Source organism: Antrostomus carolinensis, unplaced genomic scaffold, assembly GCF_000700745.2.
Source record: "Antrostomus carolinensis isolate BGI_N321 unplaced genomic scaffold, ASM70074v2 scaffold17697, whole genome shotgun sequence".
NCBI lineage: Eukaryota > Metazoa > Chordata > Aves > Caprimulgiformes > Caprimulgidae > Antrostomus > Antrostomus carolinensis.
The window spans coordinates 40,706-51,838 of record NW_010329698.1 but is presented as its reverse complement, the minus strand read 5'-3'; the positions used below and the strand labels follow the sequence as shown (position 1 = coordinate 51,838).

Sequence of the window (11,133 nt, the reverse complement as noted above, 5' to 3'; positions counted from 1 at the left end):
CCTGCTGCCTTCTTGCTGCCACACCCCCTCCTGCTCTGACCCCTGCCCTTATCTCAGAGATAAGAGTTATCTCTGCTCGCTCAGGCTCGTGGTGCCAGAGCGGCTGAAGAAGCAGGGAGCCCTGCCCCCCTGCCCTGAGCTGCTGCCCAGCCACCATATAGGATGGGGAAACGAGACCAACTGCATCCTGGGGAGAGTCTCTCCTCCTTACTCTTCTGGGCATGGGGCTCCTCAGATGTCCCTGGAAATAGGGATTTCCTGTCCCCTCTCCATCAGAGGCAGCACCCGAGCTGATCTTCCCTGAGGAACTGCAACGCTGCATGGTCTGCCACCTAGACCGGGTGGGAGCTGCTCCCCGTGCCTGCAGATAAGTGTGGGCATCCTCTCTCAGGAAAAATGACACCAAGCAAGAGGAACTTGTGGATCTGCAAGACTCTCACTGGGCTGGCATTTAATAAGCATGTGTTGAAAAATGGTGCCAAAGCTGGGAGCCCAAGGGACCTTCAGGACACAGTGGCAGCCCAGAGGACCACAGGAATGTGCTGCATCCTACTGCTTGATACCAGGGGCCTGTGCCGGGTGGGGAATGCTGCCCTTATCTGTCCTGCTCTCACCCAGCCCTGGGCTGACCGTATTGTTTCTCCATCCCATGTCTCTGCTGTAATCTCAGGCAGAATGGTGTTTGTTCGGGGCTGTTTCTAAGGCACTGGGTATTGTCCTCTCAAGCGTATTGGACAAAGTGATGACAAGGACCTGGTAAAAAGCGGTTCTTATATCACTGCTCAGCTATGCCTGTCACTGGGACGTTCGGGCTTTCGGTTGGGGTCTGGCACTTTCTGCTCACCCTGCCGGAGGTGATTAGAGGAACACGTCAGCTGAACTTTCCACTGTATAAACAGTTGAGATTCCAAGGTTAAAGTAAAATGATTTTAAACCCTGTCATCTTTCTGGTATTGCAAAAACAAAAGGCTTAACTTTCAGAAGTGCCAGTGCTCATCTCTGCTCTGTGTTCAGCCCTTTGCCCCAAACCGTGAGCACCACAAGCTTGAGGATCCTCCAGCCTGGGGGTTTATTCTGCAGAAACCTCCGTTCCTGGGGCAGGTGCACCACTTCCTTCTCATGGCATCTCCCAACAGTACCAAGTAACTTGTTGTTTGACCCTAATGCACTTTGTGTTTCAACTTAAATGGGATAAAACTGGCTTACAGGACACATTTTTCCCCAGCAATGTGATAGAAGGGCATTGCAAAAGGGAGAAATTTAAAATGGAAGGAATTGTTTTAAGCCAGACTTTTTGTTTTTAACAATTTCGTCCCATAAATCTCTGTTTACCACAAGCTCCTAACAAGGCAGCTGGAGAGAAACTCTGTTCAAACTTCAAGCACAATTGCCCAGCCTCCAGGCCTCAGCTCCAGTGGATAAAGTCATGCTCAAACTGTCTTGAATGTTTATAAAGGGGGGATTTTTAAAAACTTTTATTTTCCACTCTTCTCTCCTTCAATAAGTGTCTGGGGAGATTTTACTTAAACTCTCCTTAAAAATTCCTCTTCAGGCAGAGTCCTGGAACATTTCACCTTCAAAGGCAAGAGCTGTGAAACGCTGGAAAAGGAGCAGCTCAAGGACGGGTCTGGAGAAGCTGCTGTACAAATGCCACATGCACTTCACAGCGGGAAAGCCAAGAGCAGGGAGAATTGCAGGGTAGGACGGAGCGGGTTTGAGCCTGGAATATTTCATGAAATTTACGCTGGTTTCTGAGATGAAACAAAAGTCAAAGTGCTTCCTGTTTCAATTCCCACTGTCGGCATCACGCTTGTAATTCAATTCCCCTCCTGTCCCAGAGCCCTGCCACTGTCCCCAGCTTACTCTGAGCCCCAGAACAGGCTCTTAACATGGGATTATGCCAATGGAAATAGGAACCAGGAGCAACAGAACAAGGAGTTCCCAGGGGGCAGAGCATCTCTCAGTGCCTCACTTGAGACCTGAGGGCCATTTTGGACATGTGCAGATAGCCCCAGGCTTCCAAAATATGGGCTGCTGTCCTAGCACTGCAGGACCCTGCCGACTTTCCTGCTCCTTTCTCTTTTTTTGGACTTCCCTGTCCTGGCACTGGGGACCGAGTCAAAAAGCCGAGTCACCTTTTTGCTTTGTGTCGGCTCCCGCACCAGCAGCGTGGGGCAAATAATTGCGGAGGATTCTGCGTCCCTCCTCCACCTGGAGGCAGGTGATGGAGTAAAACCAAGCTTCAGCCAAGTGCTCTATACTGGTTAGTGGGAGTGCACCCTGCTTTGGGGTGCAGGCTCCTCCTCGTGTTTCCCAGCAGTCAAGCACCCTATGGATGATTTTGCTTTCCCAGCCTTGCAGCATCCTACTGTGTTGGGACTTGCTTGCCACTAGCATCAGTGGAAAAAAAGGAGCCTGTCTGAACTGGGTCCACTTCACCTCCACCTGTTGGGATGTAAAAGCTTGCCAGGGCACACGTGGGAGAACCCAGGCTGGCCTCACAACCCGTGAGCTGTGTCCTCTCCCGCGTGAGGGATGAAGGATTGTCCTGTCTCCAGCAGTATCTCAAAGCCTTGGGGAAGGAAGTGGTTTGTGAAGGGAGGTTTTTTCTGAGGAGACATGGCTGGACAACTGTGCGTGTTTCCATGGTCATTACTCCTAAGAACTCTCTTTTCACAGGCCTGGATAAAAACCACAGGTTGTGCTGACCTGGGCTGCTTACTGTGAAAATAATGAAGTGTAAGCAACAAATGCAGCTCTTAACTCCAGGTTGGTCACTTCCTGCAGTCGCTGTGGTACGACCTCGTAGCCTTGGAGCCCCTGCCCCGTGCCATGCACACAACACAACATGCACATTCACTTCCACTACCTTTTATGGCCTCTTTCACAGCTGAGTCAACAGGAAGAATATTCTTCTCCACCAGTTCCAAAGGACCTGGCCTGAGAGCAATCTTTTCATTGAGATCATCTGCCAGTCGGGCTCTTTTCAGCTTCATCTGAGTAGACTGAATGGACCCCTCTGCAGCTGAGTCTAAAACGCCAAATGAAAGGCATCAGTTCAGGACCAGGACCACAGTGCTTGGCGAGAACGTGCTCCCCCATTGGCACAGCCTTTCAGGGCTGCAGCCAAAGCCTAAGCGTGGCACAGTGCACAGCAGGAGCTGCTCTGGGGTTGGGAAGCAGGATGCTGGATTAGGTGAGGCTGGTAGGGTTTGGGATATGGGTCCCTCTCTGAGCTTTATATCCAGCTTCTCCATTTCCAAGTAGGAGCTTCTGTTTACTAGCCTAGGCTTGCAAGCCCAGCCTGAAGCTGGAGCACCATCTCCAAGGCCAAGGAATGATCTGCAATGAAAACTTCATCAACAAATGGCGACTAACATGAAGGCCAAAGTGGACTCCAGCTTCCACCTGCCAGGAGCCCACTGGCCCTTTTGTTCCCTACTCCTGGGGAACAGTTGGAGAAAAGAACCATTAACAATGTTTGAGAACTGAAGTAGACTGACACTGGAAGATCAAAAGCGGACATTTGGAAGTGGCATGACTACAGTGCTCCAGGCCTTCAGGGGAAAAGCAAGCTGGTGGAGAGGAGCATAACAAAGGCAGCTAGATCTGGAAGCTACAGCCCTACTGGACTCAGCTGAGAAGTTCCCTGTTATTGAGAGGTGACAGAAGAGCGACCACTTACAACAGAAAGTGGTGATTTCCTGAACAAAGGTGACCTGGCTCCTCTGCTGGCACAGGTGTCAATAGTGAAGGAGTCTGGATTCTAAACTAGACCATGTCTATACCCTTGGAGGTCTAAAGTAAGAAGGGTTGCATCTAGGTTGTGCTACGTTCAAAGACTGGACATTCTTCTAGAAGAGATGCTGTAGGCAATACAAGCTACAGGGCTTGATACCAGGGAAAAATGCTCTGCAGGAGGTCAGGAGAGCTGGTCTAGGATCACTGCTGGTCTCAGACTGTTCAGGACAGTGAGCACACATGAGTTCTTTGAGTTGAACAGTAACAGAAGGTGTGCCTGCAAGGTACTACTTAGATGGTAGAAGGTGTCTCAGATGGCCGATTTCAATTATCTCTAGGTCCTGTTATGAAACATATGGACATGTAAGTCCATGATATGCCAGGGCACACCTCTGTGAAATGCAGAGCATGACGGCCAGAGGTGTGAGCAGAGCTCTGGCTGACAGGTGAGTGTGAGGCAGCACAGCCAGCTTGTTCAATGGCAGCCAGGCAATCTCTGCTCCACCTCTCCTCCAGCTGTGTCTCGCTGGTCCTGTCCATGCATGGTGACTGCAGCTGCCTCCACATTGGCTTTACAGCTCCTGGGCCCCAACTCCAGCCTCTATTGCTTCTATTATTTAACCTAAGGGTAAGACACTTTCCACCTGTTGAGTGAGCAATGGTGCTGGCTCATTTCAGGGATGGAGATCTAAGAGAAAAGTGAGGCAGGGGCAATGATCTAGCATGGGCCTCTGGCTCAGCCCTCCTGCATGCCAGAGGAAAAAGAAATATGGATTTCATCCATGCTGAGAGCAAAGACCAGCATTTACAGTTGCCAGGGAGTGATCTGCTTCTTCAAGGGGACTAACGGGACTCAAGGAGAGAGGCTGCACATCCTCCCTGTCTCTAAGGAACTTGTTATCTCTGGAGATAACGAGGGAGTCCACAGTGTTCTGCTGTCTGTGATGGGATGCAGCAGAGCTGTGCTGGGAGGGGACACCAGGGCAGGAGAGGGGAGCTGCTGTGGCTCACAGACTGATAGCAGGGCTCACCCTTTTCATATGGCTGTGCTTGGGTCATCAACTGCCTCGCCATGAATTGTGTCATAAAATATCCAGAATTCAGGCAAAACAAAAGATGTCCAGATTTGGGAGGATATTGCAACCACCTGCTGCAGGAATTTCCATGCCCTGGAAAACAAGTGCCCAGGATATGTTTGTTATGAGGATCAGCCCTCAGCACTTCTGTCTAACAGAGTCCTCTCTCACAGCTGTTCTCTACCCCACTGTCCTCTAGAGCATCTTGGACTGGTCCCTGACAGAGGTGACACAAAGATTAGATAGCCTTGAGTCTGCTTCTCTCAGGGAATAAATGTGTGTCCTGCCTCCTGAAGACCAGGTCTGGACTGGATTCTGTGCAAGATGTGTCCCGTTTGGATCTGCCTCTCATGAGCAGCTGGGGCAAAGTTAGTTGTGATGAGAGTCCTGAAAGGAACCCAGGTGGGGCAGGAGACATGTAAGTCACAAGGCAGGAGACACAAGGAGTATGTGGGAGATGCTCAGACAGTCTTACCTTGTAAAATGTGCATATTGACCAGGTCTGATCGCTCAGGCCTGCTTCTGATCTTGTGCTTGAGATAATCTTCAGTCTGCAGAACACAAATGCAGAGAGTGTTACCTGCCTAGAGCAGCAATAATGTACAGAGAGTGTCTGTTCCTGTTCCATCCCATGGTTCTTTTGGATTTATTACAAGCTGGGTTGAGTGAGATCCTAAATGGCATTTTTTTCCCACTCAGATACTGGCTTGTTCTTGGGTGGAAGTTCTTCAGAAAGGAAACAATGTGCACTGGAGCTGCTGACTGTTCACTGTCTCCACTCCTAACCTGTGTCCTTTCCAACTTCCGTTGGGCTTCTGACTCCTGAAGTATTGTGAGAGTTTGTGGGAAGGATGAGACCTATTCACAAGGAGTGGTGGATCTGCTCCCAGCTTAGCAAACCATGTCGCCTTTGAGAGCTACACAAAGGCAGCTCCAGAGTGTACTGTTAGCAGTGGCTTCTCTGGGAAGCGTGGCACTCTGGTGTGAGATAAAAGGCTGAGCAAGTCCTGAAGACACCCAGACTCTCCACCCAGGTCAGCTGTGAGTCTCAGCCTTCCTGCAGTCCTGCAGCTCCTGTGCTCTGTGGTTCCTCACCCCAGTTACAATGTGAGGCTGCGAAGACCTACTTTGCAGTTCACTGCAGCTGGGCTTGTGATGAACATGGTACTGGAGCTTTGTGCTGACTTCCTCATGGCTTTAGGAACAGAAAGGCACACGGAGGTACAACAACACCTTCTATTAGGGCCAGGAAAGCCTGTGTTGAGGGCAGCTGATTTCAAGAATACAAATATAAGCTTATCCCTCTGGTGAAGAAAAGCTAGAGTACAACTTAGACAAATTATAAGTTGTCTTGCTAAGCTGACATGCGAGAAGAAATAGTACAAAAAATGTACATAGTTCAAAGAGGTTAAACTCTTAACGATAAATATAAAAGAACAGCACAAACAGCTGGAGCAAAACTGGAAAACCCACAGTACAAAGTGTACAAGATCATGAGAAAAAGATTTTATAAGCACTTCTGAAGCCAGGAGAAGACAATGCAAAGTGCTGTCTGTCTTCCATAAACAGGAGAAATAATTGTGGATGCTGTTGAGATGGCTACAGGATTTAATGCCTTTTTAAACCATCTTCACTAAAAACATAAATGGCTATTTATCAATCAGATGACTAAGCCAAGAACCTTCAGCAACAGAAGGGAAGAAGCTCCAGTTATCAGGTTGGAGAATAGGTTGGAGAATATTCAGATGAGTTAAATGTTCCCAAACACTTTGAGATACACAAGGCTAGAGTAACAGCAACTATCTGTGGCTCTCCAGGAAACTGGGCAAGGGAGAGCATAATTTCCTGCTTTAAAAGAGATGGAGAGAAGAAACCAGGAAATGATAAACCAGTCAGGAAGATATTGGACTAAGTAATTAAACAATCTATACAAATGGATTTTGAAGATAGCAAGGAGTTGAGTAACAGCCAGGATGGATTAATCGAGAACAAACCACATCACACCAACCTAATTTCCTTCTGTGGAGGGATGACAGGTTTCTGTTACGGGAATAAACAAGGAATGTAATGTACCTTGACTTTAAGCCTGTTTTGACATTATCTCACCTGGCTTTCTCATATGCAAGCCAGAGAAATTTGATCTGGATAAGACTAAGATAAAAAAGGAGCATAGCTGTTGGTCACCAGAGGAATTAGGAATGGTTCAGAGTCCTTCTAGTCAATATATTCATTAATGCCTTGGATGATAGAAGACATACTCCTTAACTTGGAATCATTGAAGGCTATCAGCTTACAGATTGCAATGCAACATGATTTGGAGTAATTGAAGAAATGATCTGAAATACATTTGGTACAATTTAAAGAAGGACATTTGGAAAAGACTGGATTCAGGTCACAGTTAGCCACAGCTAAGCCAGCTGATTAAGCACTGGGGTGGATGAAGACCTAATCTACCAGAGATGCTTCTGTAGTGGTCACTGGACAGTGGCCTGGGGCAGAAATTAGTTACTGCATAAACTCAGAAAAAATATGAAAGGCTCTGAAGAATCTAGTGATCAGTAGCTGAACCACATCCGCACATCAGTGGGCAGATTTCTAGGAGACACAATGAAGAATGTCAGATGGACCCTAGGAATAACAAGGCCCTGTTCTGTACCCTGCCTGCATCTGAAATGGTCCATGGGGAAGGGTCTGGAGGACAGCTACAGAAATCATTACTGAGCCAGAGATGGGATCAGTGAGGAGAGGCTGAAGGGAAAGGGGGTTGGACAGTCCAGAGGTGAGATGGATAAAGGGAAACAGAATGCAAAATACTTTTTAAAAGTGCTACAAGAAAAAAGAAAAACAGTTGTGCACATGCATGTGTGTAGGAGAAAAAATAATGGACTTAAACTGCAACAGAAAGGCTTGGGCTGGTAATCAGGGGACACTTGGCAACAGCACAGGTAGGAGAGCACTGGAGCAGGTTGCTAGCAGGTGGGATGTCTGTCGGTGGTCACACATCTGTCAGGAATGACCCAGGTGGGGCTGTTCTGCTCTGGGGCAGAGCCACGCTGGCTCTCCCCCACTGTCCCTCCCTGCCACACTTGCTGGGCTGCTGGGAGTCAGTGCTAAGGCCCTGCTGGGCCAGGCTGCCTCAGGAAAGTCAGCCTGCCCTCTGTCCTCCAATCCAGCAATCTGTTATAGGACATTGACTTCAAAGTCTGCTTCACTGGCCTGATGCCAGCCTCTAACATAGCCAGTGACATATTTAAACAAATAGTAGACTTTTTATTTACTGGATTCCTCACAATTTCTTACCCTTCCCTCCATATTTTTTTCCCCAGCTTATTTTCACCAACGCAGTCCCTTGTTTGGACCATGTATAGGTTTGCCTGGTTCTTGTGGCAGGTCAGAGCAAGCTGGTGTCTGCACCTGAGTGCAATTAAATTCACCTAATGCATTTCCAGATAACCCTCAGATCAGGTCCTGACTTGGACTAAGCTTGAATTGCTGTCCTACAGATGTGGTATTGTTCATGTTGAACTCAGCATACACACTGCCTTAGCCTGACTTTCTGCTGTGATTTTAGTTCCTTTTCACCTTTGCTCTTTATAAGCTGCATTTGTGTCCCTGGCGTGCAAATGGTGGAGAAAGATCTCAGATGTGGCTTTTTTTAGCATCAGCTGAAGCAAAAGAGCTTTTAAAACACATGAAAGTGGTTATTGTTATCTGCTTTCTCTCTTTGCAGAACATCAGTTTGGAGGAATATCAGCTAAACAACAAATGCCATTGAGTAATTATCCAGAAACAGCCGCTGTAGCTTCCCTGTCACAGCTCTAGGCAGGGCATCCTTGCACAGGAATATATGTTTGTAATGGACTGTGCTCATTAGCATCTTCATTAGCGTGCTCTAAAAACGCATGCAGTTTGGGATAGACTAGACCATCCTTCCCTTTTCCCCAGGCAAGTAGCCAGTGAAAGCCTTGGAAGAGAAAGACAAAGAGACACGAATGTATACTTAAACTGTAAAATATATGACACTTCAAGGATACTTTGGATGGCTTGAAATTTTGTAAACATACTAATTTTTCAGGGTCATATTGTGTTTCTTATGCTAGCTGTTTATTACCACAGGAGACTCAGGGCAAGCGATTTGGAGTGTGTTTAAGTTTAGAAGAGCACTTATCCAAATTTCATAATCATTCTTCCTTGCAAAGGTGCTTTTCCGTGTGACTGCAAGCATGTTTTGCAGATTAATGGAACAAACTCTTGTGTTCAAGCAAAACCTCCATGACTGATGTTCCCTTTTCCATAGACATCCCTCCAGTTTGGTCAAGACTGAGTGTCATTTCCCAAAAAGTGATTGCATCACAGAGTTTCAATGTGTTCTGGAAATGGCTCCTTATCTTATCTCTTCCTTCAGCAATATTTAGGGGAGCCTGAGTCTAATTAGAGAATGGGGCTGGTGGGAGCCTGGCCCACTTAGCCCCGTGGGTGCTCTGTGTTGTAATGGCCGAGCTGCACTGCTGAGCTGAAAGCCAGGCTCCTGTCTGATGACAAGTGTGAGCTCCCTAGGGACTCGCTCCAGGTGACAAAGGGCATCTGCATTCCTCCTGCACATTGGCTAAATAGTTAGGCTGGGTCAGTCCTGTTTGGTGCTGGCTCTACTCTAACCCCACTGACTTGAGCAGGAGTGGAGAGCAGCCAGCACAGTGAGGAGCGGGCTGTGGACCTGGCCCAGAAAGGAAAACAGCACTTCAGGTGGTTGGCCATTTACTGGAGGGACTGCCAGTGCCATGCTGAACTACACTCTGGCCACAGCCAGGGACCCTTGTGAAACCCCATAGCTCAGGGCACAGGTGGCCCCTCTACCCTTTTAAACCTCCCCTGCTTGGAGAAGGGTGCTGCAGAGCATTTGTGAACCCTGGCTTGGCCCCACCCTGTCTGGAAGCAGAGGAGATGCCCTGACCCTCATCCTTGGCTGCAGGGCCTGAATGGAGGATGCCAGAGGAGGGGACAGTGGTATAAGGTGCTTTCAAACCCTGCAATTCATGCAAAGCAAGCCCACGTGTTCCCTTATTGGGATGACTGCAGGAGTTACCTTGGCTCGCTCCAGACTTTTTCGCTGTTCATGGAATGTGGATGGGCTTTTCAGTGCTGCAACAGGAAAGAAAGAGGAGCGGTCAGCACAGGAGTGGAAGCAAGCAGGATATTCAGCAACAGCCTTTTAATGAGTGCTATAAAAATAGCAACACAAACTAGCCGTTCTCTTTATTGCACTGAGTAAAAATAACTCAGGAAAGCTCTGGGAAATCCCGTGCTCTCAGCCAGTCCATGGCAAGAGAGCAGCGGGGATGGAGAGCACGGGAAGTGCAGGAGGCACATGGGCAGGGAGGGGGTGCAGGCTGGGAAACTTAGTGCTCTGTGGGACACATCAGAGAGCAGATGTGGCTTTTCCCTGGAGTGCTTCCTGCAGGTTGTGGAAGGCACCACAGCCCCAGGAGACATATCTGGGAAGAGCAACAACATGAGAGGGGACCTCACCTGTAAGTAAAACCTGAAGATGACTGAGGCTTGAGACCAGTAGGAAAATTGAAAAGACCTGCCTTTCCTCGTGGGGTCATGTGGGCACAGCCTCCAGTGAGGATATTTCAAGGCAAGGCCCTGGAGCTATGGTCCTTTGTCACTCTGCTGTCCCAGACTACCCCTCCATCTCTCACTGGACATTTGTCCTGTCCCCTGCCCAGAAGCATCTGTGTGACATAGGGCCTCTCTGGGCAGGCAGCTGTCCAGCCAGGTACCAGGTAGCAGACTGTGCCCTTAGCATCTCATAACACCCAGGAGGATTAACCCAGAGGGGCTCCCAAAAAAAGGCCAATGGTCCCCGGCTCTTGGAGCAGGCAACACCAGTGCCACAGAGCAGTCTGTACTGGAGTAACAGAGAACCTTGCACATTTCCTTGTTCACTCTGGTTCAGTAGAAATCGGAGCAGAATTTGCATGATGAAGGGGTTAATATTTCTTAGATCCAACAAAAATGATTTTCTGGCTATGTAAGCAGGCAAAACTAACTGTTGCCATTGGGACAGGGAAGGGGAAGGTGTCCTGACCCATAAAACCAGTCTGCTACCATTTTGTTTGGCAACAGGAATTCCCTTTCCATCTTCTGAATGGGATCCAATAAGGACAGAAATTATTTTCACAGAGGACATGTTATCCTCCATCAGTCTAGAAGAGGATAAAGAGAAGACTGGGGGCAGCTGGGAAATGTGTGGGGACCTTCTGAATTGGCTTTTGGTAGGCAACACTTAGGGCAACCCCTGTAACATCCAGTA

The 11,133-nt window shown here is 48.4% G+C and overlaps 1 protein-coding gene across 1 annotated transcript in view; it reads right to left on the bottom strand.

The window, feature by feature from the left end:
- Nucleotides 1–2,869: 2,869 nt before the first annotated feature.
- Nucleotides 2,870–11,133, bottom strand: part of LOC104528619 (myocardin-related transcription factor B-like) — a gene marked incomplete at both ends in the record, with an annotated part of 12,165 nt that continues 3,901 nt past the window's right edge. Inside the window, 3 exons of the mRNA XM_010172674.1 lie at nucleotides 2,870–3,031; nucleotides 5,293–5,368; nucleotides 9,901–9,956. Of these exons, the coding sequence (XP_010170976.1) occupies nucleotides 2,870–3,031; nucleotides 5,293–5,368; nucleotides 9,901–9,956 (294 nt within the window). The remainder of the gene's footprint in view (nucleotides 3,032–5,292; nucleotides 5,369–9,900; nucleotides 9,957–11,133) is intronic.